The sequence below is a fragment of the Salmo salar genome, chromosome 24, assembly GCF_965601325.2.
Source record: "Salmo salar chromosome 24, fSalSal1, whole genome shotgun sequence".
In the NCBI taxonomy this organism is placed as follows: domain Eukaryota; kingdom Metazoa; phylum Chordata; class Actinopteri; order Salmoniformes; family Salmonidae; genus Salmo; species Salmo salar.
In genome coordinates this window covers 37,426,984-37,447,048 of record NC_138314.1, presented here as the reverse complement: position 1 = coordinate 37,447,048, position 20,065 = coordinate 37,426,984, and the positions used below count along the sequence as shown (strand labels likewise).

Below are 20,065 nucleotides of genomic sequence, written 5' to 3'. Positions count from 1 at the left end.
TTTTAACACACTGCTCGACACATCTCACCTCCATTCCCTACACAAAACAATAACAAAGATGCTGGGGCGACAGTGGCGCTGTTTTTAGACGTTGGTACAAAACACACAGTTTCTGACATGTCAAATCAAGGCTGTCAATATTCGACTCTCATGAGGAATGATCTTATGAAATTGGAACAGGTTTGTTCCATTTCATATCAGCAAGCCATGACACCCACAGTCTCAGATTGTTCTGAAATGGTTTCTGTAGTTAAAAACAGATAAGATTAGCATTCCTGCAACATTATTTTGTTGAAATATAACTTGATCTCTGAGAAATTGAGCGAATTGATTGCACCCAAATTGCCCATTTTAATTTACAGAATGAATATAATATTCAATAAATATAGTAGCTAACATCCAATTTCGAACAAAATGTCTTCTAACAATGAGTAGGATATGAGGAATCCAAAGAAATGGTTAAAAGCCACCCACAGACCCCCCACACCCACCCATCAATCAAATGTATTTATAAAGCCCTATTTCACATCAGCAGATGTCAAAGTGCTATACAGAAACCCAGCCTAAAACTCCAGAAAGCAATGCAGGTGTAGAAGCACGGTGGCTAGGAAAAACTACCTAGAAAGGCAGGAACCTAGGAAGAAACCTAGAGAGGAACCAGGCTCTGAGGAGTGGCCAGTCCTCTTCTGGCTGTGCTGGGTTGAGATTATAACAGTACATGGCCAAGATGTTCAAACGTTCATAAATGACCAGCAGGGTCAGATAATAATAAACACAGTGGTTGTAGAGGGTGCAACAGGTCAGCACCTCAGGAGTAAATGTCAGTTGGCTTTTCATAGCCGAGCATTCAGAGTTCGAGACAGCAGGTGCGGTAGAGAGAGAGAGAGTAGAAAACTGCAGGTCTGGGACAAGGTAGCACGTCCGGTGAACAGGTCAGTGTTCCATTGCCGTAGGCAGAACAGTTGAAACTGGAGCAGCAGCACGACCAGGTGGACTGGGGACAGCAAGGAGTCATCAGGCCAGGTGGTCCTGAGGCATGATCCAAGGGCTCAGGTCCTCTGGTAGGGGAGGCTTATACAGTATCAGCTCTCTATGTCTGACAAGTATTATTATTGTCATACCTTGTCAATAGACTGCTTACAGGAAGGAAACCAATGTAATTTTGTAATTTGGGTGAACTGTCCCTTTATCACCTAATAGCAAGAACAACACCATCTAGTGGTCAGAACCTGGTAATATCATGATATACGATGGGACTGAAGCCTAACAATCTCCATGACTAAATACTCAGGGGGGGGGGGAAAAAACATCACCAAATTCACTAAGAATACATTACATAGGATGAATAAACAATACTCCAAACTGAAGCTCCATAGTACTTGTCAAACATAGAGAACTGATACTATATACTCATTGTTGTGGTGGGATTCCTCATGTCTAAGTCATTGTTAGAAAGAACTTTGGTCCATATCAGATGTTAGGTACTATATTTATTGAATATTATATGAATCCTATACATTAAAATGGCTAATTTGGATGCAATCAATGAGCTTCCTTTCTCAGAGATCAAATTATATTTCAACAAAATAATGTTGCAGGAATGCTACTCTTACCTGTTTCTAAGAAAATAAATGATTTCAGAACAATCTGAGATGGTGGGTGTCGAAGTCCTCTTTCTGGTGCTTTTTGTGGTGGACCGACCCAGTAGAGAGAGAGAGAGAGAACGTTGGTTAGACTCCCGTGCTTCTCTGAAGGTGATAGTGATACGACCTGGCCAGACCATACCTGAACAGACCTGCAGTTCTGTCCTACCACTCTGCCACTCCAACCTATCCAAGGTCCCATAAATAGGCTGTTTGAAACATTCACTGGCTTATTATTGTTCCATTGACGTAGATGCACTTCATCCCTGCCCTGACAGACAGACAGTAGCGGATAAAAATGGCATCCATTCATCGGACACACGAGACGACAGGCAGCCGGATATTCAGCTCTCCCCCCCCCCCATCCCTCCTCCACTCATCTCCACCAACTCCTGCTCCTCTCGTCTCAAACATTTTATGTCCCTGTTGCTACAGATTGAGACAATATTGCAATAGGCCTAAACAAACAATGTCAGGTCTTGTTTAAGAGCTACAACAAACAGTGTGTTCCCTTTGGAATATTCCATCTCCGTTATAGTCCCAGAGCTGTCAAAGCCACCGAGCAGCAGGTGTTATTATTACACTGTACCTTAACCTTAGTCGATGTGAGTAGCGGAGAGAGTGACTGAACCCGGAGAAATGCAGAGGAACTGAGGGAGTAGTGGCTGTCTATCTAGACTTTATCTGTGCTCCCTCCCTACGTTTCCCTTTGTGTTGGTCTTTCTGAGACACACAGTCAGGCACGTACTGTAGGTCTACGTGAGTCAGTTAATAGTGTGATAGAGAGAGCAGTAAAAGTCACGACATTCTATCCTTATCTAACAGTTCTTCACTTCAAGGAAAATTCCATCCAAAAACAAGATTTTGGTATTTGTTTCATTAGTCCGAAATGTTTTGCATGTCAGGAATCAAGTTTTCAAGATATTACATTTTCAAAATACATACAGTACCGGTCAAAAGTTTGGACACACCTACTACTCATTCAAGGGTTTTTCTTTATTTTGTATTATTTCCTACATTGTAGAATAATAGTGAAGACATCAAAACTATGAAATAACACATATGGAATCATGTAGTAACCAAAAAAGTGTTAAACAAATCACAATATATTTTATATTTGAGATTCTTCAAAGTAGCCACCCTTTGCCTTGATGACAGCTTTACACACTCTTGGCATTCTCTCACTATTATTCTACAATGTAGAAAATGGTCAAAATGAAGAAAAACCCTGGAATGAGTAGGTGTGTCCAAACTTTTGATGGTGCACTTTGCATCATACCAGATGTATTTATGTATTTTGAAAGTGAAATATTTGTGAAAATTGATTGCTGACATGCAAAACATTTTGGGACTATATCAATAATGGACTAATGAAACAAATACCAAAATGTAATTTTGGGGTGGAAATTTTCTTTAATTGTCGTAGCAGCTGCAAGACGAGCACATCAATAACAGTTCTGAGAGTTGCAGATGGAAAAAGCAATAAAGGGAAATATTAGACAGTCATCCCTATGGGATCAGCACTCCACCACTCAGGGTTGAGTAAATGTGCTTTGTTTTCCAATTAAGTCTATGGGGCTGACAGAGAACCTGTGTAGGACAGAGTGTGTAAGTGAATTTGCATCAAATGTGTCACATCAGTAGTGTCACAGCTCACACACCACTGGCTCATGCTTGTTTGTATGTTTGTATTTGAGTGTGTCTCTGCATGTGTAAAAAATACAAAGGCCTACCTGTGTGCGTGTGTGTGCGTGTGTGTATGGTGTTAAGGGTCCCCTGGGTCTGGTGTGTAACAGGCTTAGGCAGGCTGTGAGGCATGGAGATATGAAACTGGGGACAGAGGACAGTTTCTCAGGGGATCAGACGCTGGATCACTACACCGTCGCTCTGTGGCACAGCATCCACCACGCAGAGGACAGCGAACACATACACACGCACACATTTTACATTTTAGTCATCTAGCAGACACTCTTATCCAGACCGATTCCAACTACTGTGTTCATCTTAAGGTAGCTGAGACAACCACATATCAAAGTCACAAACACACAGAGAGGCTGGCTGAGAAAGGCAGCAGAGATAACTAGACACTGTGAGAGCTGTGTAGGGATTAATTCACAGCCAGTGACTGATGCTGAGAAAGGCAGCAGAGATAACTAGACACTGTGAGAGCTGTGTAGGGATTAATTCACAGCCAGTGACTGATGCTGAGAAAGGCAGCAGAGGTAACTAGACACTGTGAGAGCTGTGTAGGGATTAATTCACAGCCAGTGACTGATGCCGAGAAAGGCAGCAGAGGTAACTAGACACTGTGAGAGCTGTGTAGGGATTAATTCACAGCCAGTGACTGATGCTGAGAAAGGCAGCAGTCTAGACACCATCTGTTAGGCTGGCACCTGTACTACAGCGATTGGAAATGTCAGCGAACAGCAGACACACTGAGGAAGGTGCAAGCCAATACTTCTGGTCTGCTACTAAGACATGTTCCCCTTGACAACACAACATAAAAACATCTCAAATCTCTCTACATCGAGGCCTTTTTAACATCTATATTATGTGGTTGTTTCACCTTGATCTAAGAATGGAAAAGTGAGTAATGAAAGGTGTTAGGACAGGAACAAGAAATCCCGCAACGACCTCAGAGTCAACAAAAGGACAATATAGGAATAAGGTGGAATCATATTACACAGGCTCAGACGCCCACCACATGTGGCAGGGGCTACAGTCTATTATAGATTACAAAGGAAGACCCAGTCATGATCTGCTCAATGATGCCTCTCTACCAGACAAACTCACTGCCTTTTATTCACGCCTTGACAATAACAAGACTGTACCGTGCGTGAGGGCCCCCAACTACCCAGAGGACTGGGTGATCTCGCTCTCTGAGAGCGACGTGAGTAAGGTCTTTAATGAGGTCAACAAACGCAAGGCCACGGAGCCGGACGGTATTCCAGGGCACGTTCTCAGAGCATGCGCAGATCAGCGTACAGGCACATTCACTGTAATTTTCAACCTCTCCTTGTCCCAGTCTGTAATCCCCACATGTTTTAAGATGATTACCATCATCCCTGTTCCTAAGAACTCTAAAGGCTTCAAGGCACAATGACTACCACCCTGTAGCACCGACATCTGTAATCATGAAATGCTTTGAAAGGCTGGTTATGACACACATCAACTCCACCATCCCAGACACCCTAGACCCACTCCAATTTACATACCACCCTAACAGATCCATAGATGACGCAATCTCAATTGCACTCCACACTGCCCTCAACCACCTAGATAGAGGAATACCTATCAATGAAGTCGGAAGTTTACATACACCTTAGTTAAAAACATTTAAACTCCGTTTTTCACAATTCCTGACATTTAATCCTAGTAAAAATGTTACGTATTAGGTCAATTAGCATCACCACTTTATTTTAAGAATGTGAAATGTCAGAATAATAGTAGAGAGAATGATTTATTTCTGCTTTTATTTCTTTCATCACATTCCCAGTGGGTCAGAAGTTTACATACACTCAATTAGAATTTGGTAGCATTGCCTTTAAAATTGTTTAACTTGGGTTAAACATTTTGGGTTGCCTTCGACAAGCTTCCCCCAATAAGTTAGGTGAATTTTGTCCCATTCCTCCTGACAGAGCTGGTGTAACTGAGTTAGGTTTATAGGTTTATAGGCCTCCTTGCTCGCTCACACTTTTTCAGTTCTGCCCACACATTTTCTATAGGATTGAGGTCAGGGCTTTGTGATGGCCACTCCAATACCATGACTTTGTTGTCCTTAAGACATTTTGCCACAAATTTGAAAGTATGCTTAGGGTCATTGTCCATTTGGAAGACCCATTTGCGACCAAGCTTAAACTTCCTAACTGATGTCTTGAGATGTTGCTTCAATATATCCACATAATTTTCCTGCCTCATGATGCCATCTATTTTGTGAAGTGCACCAGTCCCTCCTACAGCAAATGACCCCCACAACATGATGCTGCCACTCCCGTGCTTCACGGTTGGGATGGTGTTCTTCGGCTTGCAAGCATCCCTCTTTTTCCTCCAAACGTAACAATGGTCATTATGGCCAAACAGTTCTATTTTTGTTTCATCAGACCAGAGGACATTTCTCCAAAAAGTAAGATTTTTGTCCCCATGTGCAGTTGCAAACCGTGGTCTGGCCTTTTTATAGAGGTTTTGGAGCAGTGGCTTCTTCCTTGCTGAGCGGCCTTTCAGGTTATGTCGATATAGGACTCGTTTTACTGTGGATATAGATAATTTTGTCCCCGTTTCCTACAGCATCTTCACAAGGTCCTTTGCTGTTGTTCTGGGATTGATTTGCACTTTTCGCACCAAAGTACGTTCATCTCTAGGAGACAGAACGCGTCTCCTTCCTGAGTGGTATGACGGCTGCGGGGTCCCATGGTGTTTATATTTGCGTTCTATTGTTTGTACAGATGAATGTGGTACCTTCAGGCATTTGGAAATTGCTCCCAAGGATGAACCAGACTTGTGGAGGTCTACCATTTTTTTTTCTGAGGCCTTGGCTGATTTCTTTTCATTTTCCCATGATGTCAAGCAAAGAGGCACTAAGTTTGAAGGTAGGCCTTAAAATACATCCACAGGTACACCTCCAATTGACTAAAATGTTGTCAATTAGCCTATCAGAAGCTTCTAAAGCCATGACATCATTTTCTGGAATTTTCCAAACTGTTTAAAGGCACAGTTACCTTAGCATATGTAAACTTCTGACCCACTGGAATTGTGATACAGTGAATTATAAGTGAAATAATCTATCTGTAAACAATTGTTGGAAAAATGACTTGTGTCATGCACAAAGTAGATGTCCTAACCGACTTGCCAAAACTATAGTTTGTTAACTTCACTAGGGCAGCAGTCGGAATTTTTTATGAAAAGCGTGCCCATATTAAACTGCCTGCTACTCAGGCCCAGACGCTAGGATATGCATATAATTGGTAAATGTGGATAGAAACTCTCAAGTTTCCAAAACTGTTAAAATAATGTCTGTGAGTATAACAGAACTGATATGGCAGGTGAAAACCTGAGGAAAATCCATCCAGGAAGTACTATTATTTTGTTGAAAGTCTTAGGGCCCAGTTCACGATCTCTATGGCTTCTTCTACATGTGGCCAGTCTTTAGGCATTGTTTCAGGCTTTTACTCTGAAAAATTAGGGAGATACAGCACTTTCAATGAGTGGACAGTGGACATTTCCAGACATGAATCCAGCGTGTGGGAGCGCGCCTTTCTTGTTTTTCCTTTTCTATTGACAAAGCTTTTGTCCGTCCGGTTGAAATATTCTTGATTATTCATGACAAAAACAACCTGAGGATTTTAAACATCATTTGACATGTTTCTACGAACTTTTATTGTACTTTTTTGACATTTCGTCTGGATGTTGAGAGTATGCTTTGTGCCTTTGGATTACTGAACTAAACGCACCAACAAAACTGAGGTTTTTGGACATAAAGAGGGACATTATCGAACAAAATTAACATTTATTGTGTAACATGGAGTCCTGGGAGTGCCACCAGATGAAGATCAAAGGTTAGTGATTCATTTAATCGCTATTTCTGACTTTTGTGAGTCCTCTCCTTGGCCGGAAAATGTCTGTATGGTTTCTTGTGGCTAGGCGTTGTCCTAACATAATCGCATGGTGTGCTTTCGCCGTAAAGCCTTTTAGAAATCGGACACTGTGGTTGGATTTAAAATGGTGCATAATACTTGTATGTTTGAGGAATTTTAATTATGGGATTTCTGTTGTTTGAATTTGGCGCCCTGCAATTTCACTGGCTGTTGTCGAGGTGGGACACTAGCGTCCCAATGATACCAGAGAGGTTAACAAAGAATTTGTGGAGTGGTTGAAAAACGAGTTTTAATGACTCCAACCTAAGTGTATGTAAACTTCCGACTTCAACTGTATGTGAGAATGCTGGTCATCGAGTACAGCTCAGCGTTCTACACCATTGTCCCCTCCAAGCTGGTCACCAAGCTTAGGACCCTGGCATTGAAGAACTCCCTCTGCAACTGGATTCTGGACTTCCTGACGGGCTGCCCCCAGGTGGTGAGGGTAGGCAACAACACCTCCATCACGCTGACCCTCAAAATGGGGGATCCACATGGGTGTGTGCTTTGTCCCCTCGTGTACTCCCTGTTCGCCCATGACTGCGAGGCCACGCACGACTCCAACACTATCATCAAGTTTGCTGACGACACAACATTGGTAGGCCTGATCACCGGCGACGATGACACAGCCTACAAGGAGGAGGTCAGTGACCTGGCAGTGTGGTTTTGGGACAACAACCTCTCCCTCAACGTCAGTAAGACCAAGGAGCTGATAGTGGACTAGAGGAAACATTGACGGGGCTGCAGTGGAGGGGGTCAAGAGCTTCAATGGTCCACTCACACAGTCATAAAGAAGATGCAACAGCGCCTCTTCCCCCTCAGGAGGTTGAAAAGGTTTGGCATGGCCCCTCAATTCCTAAAAATGTTCTACAGCTGAACCATTGAGAGCATGTTGACTGGCTGCATCACTGCTTGGTATGCCAACTGCACCGCCCTCGATCGCATGGCTCTACAGAGGGTGGTGCGGAGAGCCCAGTACATCACTGGGACCGAGCTCCCTGCCATCCAGGACCTCTATAAGGCGGTGTGAAAGGAAGTCCTGGAAAATTGTTAAAGACTCCAGCCACCAAAGTCATAGACTGTTCTCTCTGCTTCCGCATGGCAAGCAGTACCGGTGCATCAAGTCTGACACCAACAGGCTCCTGAACAGCTTCTATCCTCAAGCCATAAGACTGCTAAACAGCTCACAGAACGGCTACATTGACTACCTGAGTTGACCATTGTATTTTATTTTTGCACTGACTCAAGACTCTACACTCACGCACACTGTCACTCCAACACACACATAACACATGCACACACATTTATACTGACTCCACACACACAATCATCATATACGAGGCTGCTACTCTGTTTATCATATATCCTGATGCCTAGTCACCTTACCACTGTACATATCTACTACTCCAGTATCCCTGCACATTGTAAATAAGAGTGTCTCAGTATGGGTTTGGTTGGGTCAGTGCAGTGCAGTGGGAGCTTTCATACCTCCTCTCCCAATGCTCCCTCCCTTTCTCCATCCACCACTCTTTTCGATGATTCTTTTTTATTTTTTTACCCCTTTTTTCTCCCCAATTTCGTGGTATTCAATTGGTAGTAGTTACAGTCTTTTCTCATCTCTGCAACTCCCGTACGGACTAGGGGCGAAGGTCGCGAGCCATGCGTCCACCGAAACACAACCCAACCAAGCTGCACTGCTTCTTGACACAATGCCCATCCAACCCGGAAGCCAGCCGCAGCAATGTGTCGGAGGAAACACCGTACACCTGGCAACAGTGTCAGCGTGCACTGCGCCCGGCCCGCCACAGGAGTCGCTAGTGCGCAATGAGACAATGATATCACTGCCGGCCAAACCCTCCCTAACCCGGACGACGCTATGCCAATTGTGTGCCGCCCCATGAGCCTCCCGGTCACGGCCGGCTGCGACAGAGCCTGGGCTCGAACCCAGAATCTCTAGTGGCACAGCTAGCACTGCGATGTAGTGCCTTAGACTAGAGGTTGACCGATTAATCGGAATGACTGATTAATTAGGGACGATTTCAAGTTTTCATAACAATCGGAAATCGGTATTTTTGGACGCTGATTTGGCCGATAAAAAAAAAAAATGTAACACCTTTATTTTAACTAGGCAAGTCAGTTAAGAACACATTCTTATTTTCAATGACGGCCTAGGAACGGTGGGTTAACTGCCTTGTTCAGGGGCAGAACGACAGATTTTTACCTTGTCAGCTCGGGGATTCAATCTTGCAACCTTACAGTTAACTAGTCCAACGCTCTAACCACCTGCTTTACATTGCACTCCACGAGGAGCCTGCCTGTTACGTGAATGCAGTAAGAAGCCAAGGTAAGTTGCTAGCTAGCATTAAACTTATCTTATAAAAAAACAATCAATCAATCATAATCACTTGTTAACTACACATGGTTGACGATATTACTAGTTTATCTAGCCTGTCCTGCATTGCATATAATCGCTTAGGTACACGTTGCTCCAACGTGTACCTAACCATAAACATCAATGCCTTTCTTAAAATCAATACACAAGTATATATTTTTAAACCTGCATATTAAGTTAATATTGCCTGCTAACATGAATTTCTTTTAACTAGGGAAAATGTGTCACTTCTCTTGCAACAGAGTCAGGGTATATGCAGCAGTTTGGGCCGCCTGGCTCGTTGCGACTGTGAAGACTATTTCTTCCTAACAAAGACAGCCGACTTCACCAAACGGGGGATGATTTAACAAAAGGGCATTTGCGAAAAAAGAACAATCGTTGCACGAATGTACCTAACCATAAACATCAATGCCTTTCTTAAAATCAATACACAGAAGTATATATTTTTAAACCTGCATATTTAGCTAAAATAAATACAGGTTAGCAGGCAATATTAATCAGGTGAAATTGTGTCACTTCTCTTGCGTTCATTGCACGCAGAGTCAGGGTATATGCAACAGTTTGGGCCGCCTGGCTCGTTGCAAACTAATTTGCCAGACTTTTACGTAATTATGACATAACATTGAAGGTTGTGCAATGTAACAGGAATATTTAGACTTATGGATGCCACCCGTTAGATAAAATACAGAACGGTTCCATATTTCACTGAAAGAATAAACGTGATAGTTTCCGGATTTGACCATATTAATGACCTAAGGCTCGCGTTTCTGTGTGTTATTATGTTCTAATTAAGTCTATGATTTGATAGAGCAGTCTGACTGAGCGATGGTAGGCACCAGCAAGCTCGTAAGCATTCATTCAAACAGCACTTTCGTTTTGTCGGCAGCTCTTCGCAATGCTTCAAGCATTGCGCTGTTTATGACTTCAAGCCTATCAACTCCCGAGATTAGGCTGGTGTAACCCATGTGAAATGGCTAGCTAGTTAGCGGGGTGCGCGCTAATCGCATTTCAAACTTCAAACGTGACTTGCTCTGCATGGGTAACGCTGCTTCGAGGGTGACTGTTGTCGATGTGTTCCTGGTTCGAGCCCAGGTAGGAGCGAGGAGAGGGACGGAAGCTATACTGTTACACTGGCAATACTAAAGTGCCTATAAGAACATCCAATAGTCAAAGGTATATGAAATACAAATTGTACAGAGAGAAATAGTCCTATAATTCCTATAATAACTACAACCTAAAACTTCTTACTTGGGAATATTGAAGACTCATGTTAAAAGGAACCACCAGCTTTCATATGTTCTCATGTTCTGAGCAAGGAACTTAAACGTTAGCTTTCTTACATGGCACATATTGCACTTTTACTTTCTTCTCCAACACTTTGTTTTTGCATTATTTAAACCAAATTGAACATGTTTCATTATTTATTTGAGGCTAAATATATTTTATTGATGTATTATATTAAGTTAAAATAAGTGTTCATTCAGTATTGTTGTAATTGTCATTATTAAAAATAAAAATAATCGGCCGATTAATCGGTATTGGCGGGTTTTTTGGGCCCTCCAATAATCGGTATCGGCGTTGAAAAATCATAATCGGTCGACCTCTACCTTTGACCACTGCGCCACTCGGGAGGCCTCTTTTCGCTGTTTCTATTGCTCACCTTCCCTATCTCCTTTGTCTCTCGCTCCACTTGATTACACAGCTATTCCCTCCCTGGTTGTTACTCTCTGTCCTTAGTTTACTTATTCTTTTTCACACCCATTGCCCTCTCTCTCTACCCACTGTCCCTCCCTTCCTGGCTACCTTCTTTCTCCAAACTCCTCCCAGATCTCTCCCTCCCAGTTATGTAACAGTTGGAATGGTAGCAGCCGCTCGGCCCCAGTGCTCCATAAACCCGATTCCTCATCCTGCTCTTTCTCCCCCACCTCCTCCTCTTCCTCAAGGCTAGAGTTCACCCAAACACACTGACACAGCTGGCTGCCTGTAGCACCCCCTCAGAGGATGACAGCTACAGTCTGCTCCACGCACGCATACACACACTACAAACACAAATTTAACTCTGGTCACGAGCTCGCTAATTGTCTTCCTTCCATTGAAAATGACTGGCGATGGTAGCTAGGTCGCTGATACTGTCGGCAAATGTGCACCCTAGGTTATTCAAATCAAATCCAAGTTTATTTGTCACGTGCGCCGAATACAACAGGTGTAGACCTTACAGTGAAATGCTTACTTACAGGCTCTAACCAATAGTGTGAAAAAAAGGTATATGTGCGTGTGTGTGTGTAGGTAAGTAAAGAAATAAAACAACAGTAAAAAGACATTTGAAAATAAGAGTAGCAAGGCTATATACAGACACCGGTTAGTCAGGCTTATTGAGGTAGTATGTACATGTGGGTATGGTTAAAGTGACTATGCATATATGATGAACAGAGAGTAGCAGTAGCGTAAAAAGAGGGGTTGGCGGGTGGTGGGAGACAATGCAGATAGCCCGGTTAGCCAATGTGCGGGAGCACTGGTTGGTCGGGCCAATTGAGATAGTATGTACATGAATGTATAGTTAAAGTGACTATGCATACGAGATAAACAGAGAGTAGCAGCAGCGTAAAAGAGGGGTGGGGGGGTGGGGCACACAATGCAAATAGTCCGGGTAACCATTTGGTTACCTGTTCAGGAGTCTTATGGCTTGGGGGTACAAACTGTTGAGAAGCCTTTTTGTCCTAGACTTGGCACTCCGGTACCGCTTGCCATGAGGTAGTAGAGAGAACAGTCTATGACTGGGGTGGCTGGGGTCTTTGACAATTTTCAGGGCCTTCCTCTGACATCGCCTGGTGTAGAGGTCCTGGATGGCAGGCAGCTTTGCCCCAGTGAAGTACTGGGCCGGACGCACTACCCTCTGAAGTGCCTTGCGGTCGGAGGCTAAGCAATTGCCGTACCAGGCAGTGATGCAACCAGTCAGGATGCTCTCGATGTTGCAGCTGTAGAACCTTTTGAGGATCTCAGGACCCATGCCAAATCTTTTTAGTTTTCTGAGGAGGAATAGGCTTTGTCGTGCCCTCTTCACGACTGTCTTGGTGTGTTTGGACCATTCTAATTTGTTGTTGATGTGACACCAAGGAATTTGAAGCTCTCAACCTGCTCCACTACAGCCCCGTCGAAGAGAATGGGGACATGCTCGGTGCTCCTTTTCCTGTAGTCCACAATCATCTCCTTAGTCTTGGTTATGATGAGGGATAGGTTGTTATTCTGGCACCACCCGGCCAGGTCTCTGACCTCCTCCCTATAGGCTGTCTCGTCGTTGATCAGGCCTACCACTGTTGTGTCATCAGCAAACTTAATGATGGTGTTGGAGTGCCTAGCCATGCAGTCGTGGGTGAGCAGGGAGTACAGGAGGGGACTGAGCACGCACCCCTGGGGAGCTCCAGTGTTGAGGATCAGCGTGGCAGATGTGTTGCTACCTACCCTCACCACCTGGGGGCGGCCCGGCAGGAAGTCCAGGATCCAGTTGCAGAGGGAAGCACAATTGGTTAGGAGACCGTAAAACGGCGCCCATCTTCTCAGGCGCCATTACTGTAGTTCCTTCATAAATAGAGCAGGTGTCTGTGCATGTCTGGACATGTGTGTGCGTGTGAGAGAGAAAAAAAGGGGAGACAGTGGCAAGAATGGCACAAACTGGTTACTGTAAACAGCCTGGCCGCGCACCGGTCTACTGGAAACAGCCTGGCCGCGCACCGGTCTACTGGAAACAGCCTGGTCTACTGTAAACCGCGCACCGGTCTACTGGAAACAGCCTGGCCGCGCACCGGTCTACTGGAAACAGCCTGGCCGCGCACCGGTCTACTGGAAACAGCCTGGCCGCGCACCGGTCTACTGGAAACAGCCTGGCCGCGCACCGGTCTACTGGAAACAGCCTGGCCGCGCACCGGCCTACTGGAAACAGCCTGGCCGCGCACCGGCCTACTGGAAACAGCCTGGCCGCGCACCGGTCTACTGGAAACAGCCTGGCCGCGCACCGGTCTGCTGTAAACAGCCTGGCTGCTGTAAACAGCCTGGCTGCTGTAAACAGCCTGGCTGCTGTGGTCTGCTGTAAACAGCCTGGCTGCTGTGGTCTGCTGTAAACATCCTGGCTGCTCTGGCCTGCTGTAAACAGCCTGGCTGCTCCGGTCTACTGTAAACCGCCTGGCTGCTCTGGTCTACTGTAAACCGCCTGGCTGCTCTGGTCTACTGTAAACCGCCTGGCTGCTCTGGTCTACTGTAAACCGCCTGGCTGCTCTGGTCTACTGTAAACCGCCTGGCTGCTCTGGCCTACTGTAAACAGCCTGGCTGCTCTGGTCTACTGTAAACAGCCTGGCTGCTGTAAACAGCCTGGCTGCTGTGGTCTGCTGTAAACAGCCTGGCTGCTGTGGTCTGCTGTAAACAGCCTGGCTGCTGTGGTCTGCTGTAAACAGCCTGGCTGCTGTGGTCTACTGTAAACAGCCTGGCTGCTCTGGCCTGCTGTAAACATCCTGGCTTCTCTGGCCTGCTGTAAACATCCTGGCTTCTCTGGCCTACTGTAAACAGCCTGGCTGCTGTGGTCTGCTGTAAACATCCTGGCTGCTCTGGCCTGCTGTAAACAGCCTGGCTGCTCTGGTCTGCTGTAAACAGCCTGGCTGCTCTGGTCTGCTGTAAACAGCCTGCCAATGTGGTCTGCTGTAAACCGCCTGGCTGCTCCGGCCTGCTGTAAACATCCTGGCTGCTCCGGCCTGCTGTAAACAGCCTGGCTGCTCCGGTCTACTGTAAACCGCCTGGCTGCTCTGGCCTGCTGTAAACCGCCTGGCTGCTCTGGTCTACTGTAAACCGCCTGGCTGCTCTGGTCTACTGTAAACCGCCTGGCTGCTCTGGTCTACTGTAAACCGCCTGGCTGCTCTGGTCTACTGTAAACCGCCTGGCTGCTCTGGCCTACTGTAAACAGCCTGGCTGCTCCGGTCTACTGTAAACCGCCTGGCTGCTCCGGTCTACTGTAAACCGCCTGGCTGCTCCGGTCTACTGTAAACCGCCTGGCTGCTCCGGTCTACTGTAAACCGCCTGGCTGCTCTGGTCTACTGTAAACAGCCTGGCTGCTCTGGTCTACTGTAAACAGCCTGGCTGCTCTGGTCTACTGTAAACAGCCTGGCTGCTCTGGTCTACTGTAAACAGCCTGGCTGCTCTGGTCTACTGTAAACAGCCTGGCTGCTCCGGTCTACTGTAAACCGCCTGGCTGCTCTGGTCTACTGTAAACAGCCTGGCTGCTCTGGTCTACTGTAAACAGCCTGGCTGCTCTGGTCTACTGTAAACAGCCTGGCTGCTCCGGTCTACTGTAAACCGCCTGGCTGCTCTGGTCTACTGTAAACAGCCTGGCTGCTCTGGTCTACTGTAAACCGCCTGGCTGCTCTGGTCTACTGTAAACAGGTCCAGGGGAGAGGCAGGGGCACCCAGCTACAGTCTCCTATGTTATTAAACTGCTCTGGGCTTCTGACACAGACACACACACACACACACAAATAGCTATAGGAACACACAGTACACACACAACACAAACATTTCTAAATGCATCCATCACAACAGGCCTAATGGGTAGCTCTCGGCACTATGGGAGTATGTCTGGGGATGGGTGACTCTACTGCTTCACTGCCTTGTAAACAAGACATGCACCCTTCTCTGTCCTACTTCCTCCCTCTCCTCCTCCTCCATCATCTCTCTGACCCTCATTGGCCAATCCATATCCTCCTAGGTTTCTCCCTCCCTCTCCGTCTCTTTGTCTCCCTTTCTGTCTCTCTCTAATGCCTTCCCTCTTCCTCTTTGGTCGAGCTATATCCCCAGGGTTGACAATGTCTTAGCCAATGGCAATGTCTCGCCATGTCCTTCCATTATCAATAGCTTCCATAGCTTCTGTTAGGATCCTGAATACACCAGACAACCTTTCTTACACAACAGACATTACTAACAGTGTTTCATAAGCTCCAAGTGCACGCCACATGACCAAAACATCACCTGGGACTACCACTAACTGCATAGGCATATGTAAACACCAGAAACACTTGCACACAGGGCTGTGCACAGCCTTTTTAGGGGGAAGGTGCTCAAAATGACAAGCATTACACTGACAACATGTACCAGTAAACCAACCACCCACAAGAACACTTTTACTTTGGACTGCAGGATAAGTGTCACTCCTCTCAGCTCAGGCATCTGCTCTGTCTCAGACCCTGGCATTGGGCATGGCTCTGCCTGTCTGCCACACACTGCCCCAACGGATTCGGTCTCATCTCTCTCTCTCTCTCTCTCTCTCTCTCTCTCTCTCTCTCCCCAATTCAAAGGTCATATGTTTACATTGCCAAAGCAAATGGAATAGACAATAAACAAAAGGGAAATAAACAAGGAAACATTAGTGAACATTACACTCACAAAAGTTTAAAGAATATAGACATTTCACGTTATACTATTCGCTATGTACAGTGTTGTAACAATGTGCAAGTAGTTGAAGTACGAAAGGGAAGATAAATAAACAGATAAATATTGGTGGTATTTACAATTTGTTTGTGCTCCACTGGTTGCCCTTTTCTCATGGCAACGGGCCACATATCTTGCTGCTGTGATTGCACACTGTGGTATTTTGCCTAACAGATACGGGAGTTTATCGATGTTTGATTTGTTTTTAAATTCTTTGTGGGTCTCTGTGATCTGTTGGAAATATGTGTCTCTAATGTGGTCTCTCTCTCTGTCTGTTACTTCCATGTGGCTCAATGCAGCATGTTATCTCCTAACTTCTGACAGAACAGGCCCTGGTCACTGTAATGGCTCGCTAGGCCCTGTATCCTCCCTAGACTGCATACCTATGATAAGATATATCATGTAGATATAGGATAAAGCTGAGAGCAGCAGCAGAGTTTTTTGTTTGTTAAATCCTACTTCCTGAGCGCAGGGCCTAAGCAGACGCAATGTTGTGTTTATTACACATGAATAACATATATGGGGAAGATAATTCCTCTTGTCCTCCCTAATAAAAAGTAACCTTTCCTCACAAGGCATTGGTTTTGGCCAACAGATAACATGCCAAACGATGTTTCTAACAGCATAATTGGCAGACTGCAATTCGTGATTTGGAGTACTGACTAACTGAATCACTGACAGAGTGGTACAGCAACCTAGCTTAGCCTAACCATCTTAATGATCGGGATCACTATTACAGGCCGTGTGTGTGTGTGTGTGTGTGTGTGTGTGTGTGTGTGTGTGTGTCATTTGATACGTTTTTTGATAGATGTCATCATCCACAAACCAACAATCAATCTGCTTTTCAGCTTTTCTTCTATGAAATACTGCATGTTGAAACATTGCAGGAAGCAGAAAGCTGCTGGAGACTATAACATACTATTAAATTGGCATCAATGGACGGTGTTGTGTGATTGCTGATGCGCGACAATTCATAACCAAACATCGGATTATTCATATTCTCTACAGTGAGACCCAATATATTGTTCACTGATAGGAGACCTGCAGGCCACTGATGCATAAGCATTTTCATTGCTGACAAGAATTATCCCCAAAATATACACTAGATTACTCGAAAACAAACGTGAAATTAGTTAAAATTGTGAGAAAAAACACGTTAATGTGGAGATAAGGGTAAGTGGGTACACCCCAAACAGGTGCAATAGTCTTGCGTAACAGACCAAGCCCATTGCTGCACCACAGCCGAATGCAAGCAGTTCCCGAGCAGCAGGACCCGTGCTGCTGCTCGGGAATCGAGCACCATTATTGCTTGTTACATTGTCATTGTAGTATATTGTTGACAGCTCTAAATTTTGGGAAACATTAAAGCAGTGAGTTGTATCACAACCTCCTAATGCAAAAACAGAAACAAAAAGTAAACACGCGACCATTATGCCTGCAACACTGTTGCACTGTCATCCTCCCTACCTTCCGACTGTTCCGGTACTGACCCACATGTCCCTCCGCGCGTGGTTCGCCCGTCACATTAACCCGGCGCGAGAAAGGAGTGGTGCGGAGGAAAGAAGAGGCTGCCAACTCGAGAGCCTTGGCTTGAGAGAACTAGCTTGGTAGAGCGAATGTTGCACAGAAACTCAGCGCTAAAACAAAGGTAGCATTTTCCTTCCTTTCACTTCAGATTGCTCACTGACTAATTTAGCATCTAGCTAAAGCAGTAAGTAACTCTGTACTTTTGCCTAAACTGCTCTTATTTGGTAAAATATCAACCATAATCCTAACTATCTCCTCGGTGAACTACGTGTCTATGAGTTTATGTCTCTCCAGCTGATTTCTTCAAAGGCACGCCCCCTTGGTGTGCGTCATGATGTCTTGGCGACGGGGAGCCAATGGTAAGGAGTCGTGCTCTTCCTGTTACCGCCCTAAAGCAGTTTCCCCGCCCATTAACAACCAAAAAGGAATTACGCCGATACTAAAATGTATACCAAACAAAAACATTGATTTCAAAGTTTAACAAACCATAGAACTCTATGCATAAGGACTACTTTTCACAATTTCCCCTGAATATTTTACAAGAACACATTTGCAGGAATAACTGTGCAGATACAACGTTCGGTAACAGAATAAAACTGAGGGAGATTTTACCATAATACCAAATGTTGCATCTGCACAGTTTTTCTCAGTAAATGTGTTTTTTTTTTTGTCTCAGTGTAATTCTGTTATCATGGAATTGCCCCTTGTCAACAGCATTGCCACAAGTGTCTTTTGGCACAAACTGTAGATGAAACAAGTGGAACATCTATTTATGATTTTCAAATATTATACAAAGTATATTACACAGTTCTTGATGGCATATTATTTGATCTCTTATTGAAGAAAGCTAACCAAAGACTATAGGACACTTCACTTCCCAAAACATGACTAGGATACTTCACTCCCCAAAAACAAAAACATTTCAAATTCAGGTAAAATATTTGCCAAACAGATCACTGTGAGGTGGTTGTCACTAGTTACGAGAACCGAAAAGTCCAAACTGGCTAAATCGTAAAAATTCCTGATTCTTTTTTTGTTGTTGTCTTTTTGGTCTTAATTTAAGGTTAGGGTTAGGCATAAGGTTAGCAGTGTGGTAAAGGTTAGGGTTTGGTTGAAATTCATAATTTTGACTTTGTGGCATTTTGACTTAATCTATTTTGATTGAATCCATTTTACAGCCTGAATGTAAAATTGTTTAAATTGAAATTGTGTGTCACTGGCTTACACACAATACCACAAAATGTCAAAGTGGAATTATGTTTTAAGACATTTTTATAAATTCATTAAAAATAAAGAGCTGAAATGTCTCGAGTCAATAAGTATTCAACCCCTTTGTTATGGCAAGCCTAAATAAGTTCTGGAGTAAAAATGTGCTTAACAAGTCACATGATAAGTTGCATGGACTCACTCTGTGTGCAATAATAGTGTTTAATATAATTTTTGAAGAACCTAACATGGTACACACACACCCGCACAGTCGTGAAGAGGGCAAGGCAGTGCCTCTTCCCCCTCAGGACGCTGAAAAGATTTGGCATGGGCCCCTCATAAAGTTCTACAGATGCACCATCGAGAGCATCTTGACTAGCTGCATCACCGCCTGGTCTGGCAAATGCAACGCCCTTGACCAAAAAGCGCTAGAGTGTGGTGTGGACAGCCCAGTACATCATTGGGGCCGAGCTCCCTGCCATCCAGGAACTCTATATCATATTATCTATATCAGAGGAAGGCCCGAAAACTGACCAACTGAGACAGCTTCTACCCTCAAGCCATAAGACTGCCAAATAGCCAGACTGCTAAATAGTCAATTAATGGTACCCAAACTGTCTGCACTGACTCTATCTTGCACTGACCCTATGCACACTCACTAGACTATATATACACACCATACACACACTCACGCACACTACATTGACACTCACACACATTCACATACACTACAGTACATAAGCGCACACACACACACACACACACACACACACACACACACAACTTTCTGCTTCTATTCTGTTCTTTATTTTATTCTTATTATTGTCTATCCTGATGCCTAGTCACTTTACCCTGCCTTCATGTACATTTCTACCTCAAATACCTTATTATTATCTATCCTGATGCCTAGTCACTTTACCCTGCTTTCATGTACATATCTACCTCAAATACCTTATTATTATCTATCCTGATGTCTAGTCACGTTACCCTGCCTTCATGTACATATCTACCTCAAATACCTGGTACCTCTGCACATTGACCTGTATATCGCTCCATTCTTGTGTATTTTATTTTTATTCCTCTTGTGTTACAAATTTTTTTTTTAACTCTGCATTGTTGGGAAGGGCTCGTAAGCAAGCATTTCATAGTAAAGTCTACAACAGTTGTATTCGGCACATGTGACAAATAAAATTTGATTTGAT

General features: G+C 44.6%; 1 protein-coding gene across 4 annotated transcripts in view; it reads right to left on the bottom strand.

The window, feature by feature from the left end:
- The window catches only part of rhobtb4 (Rho related BTB domain containing 4), a 71,834-nt gene that overhangs the window by 27,406 nt on the left and 24,363 nt on the right, over window positions 1-20,065 (bottom strand). The window contains exon 3 of one of the 4 annotated variants that reach the window (XM_045706688.2): window positions 1,614-1,682. The exons of 2 other annotated variants lie outside the window; for them this stretch is intronic. Coding sequence is in view for 1 of the 2 variants with exons in the window: in XM_045706684.2 (XP_045562640.1) it covers window positions 17,598-17,626 (29 nt within the window). In the remaining variant the exon portion in view is untranslated. Of the gene's footprint in view, window positions 1-1,613; window positions 1,683-17,597; window positions 17,974-20,065 lie in introns of those variants that run through there. One more of the 4 variants, XM_045706684.2, reaches the window with a different exon arrangement.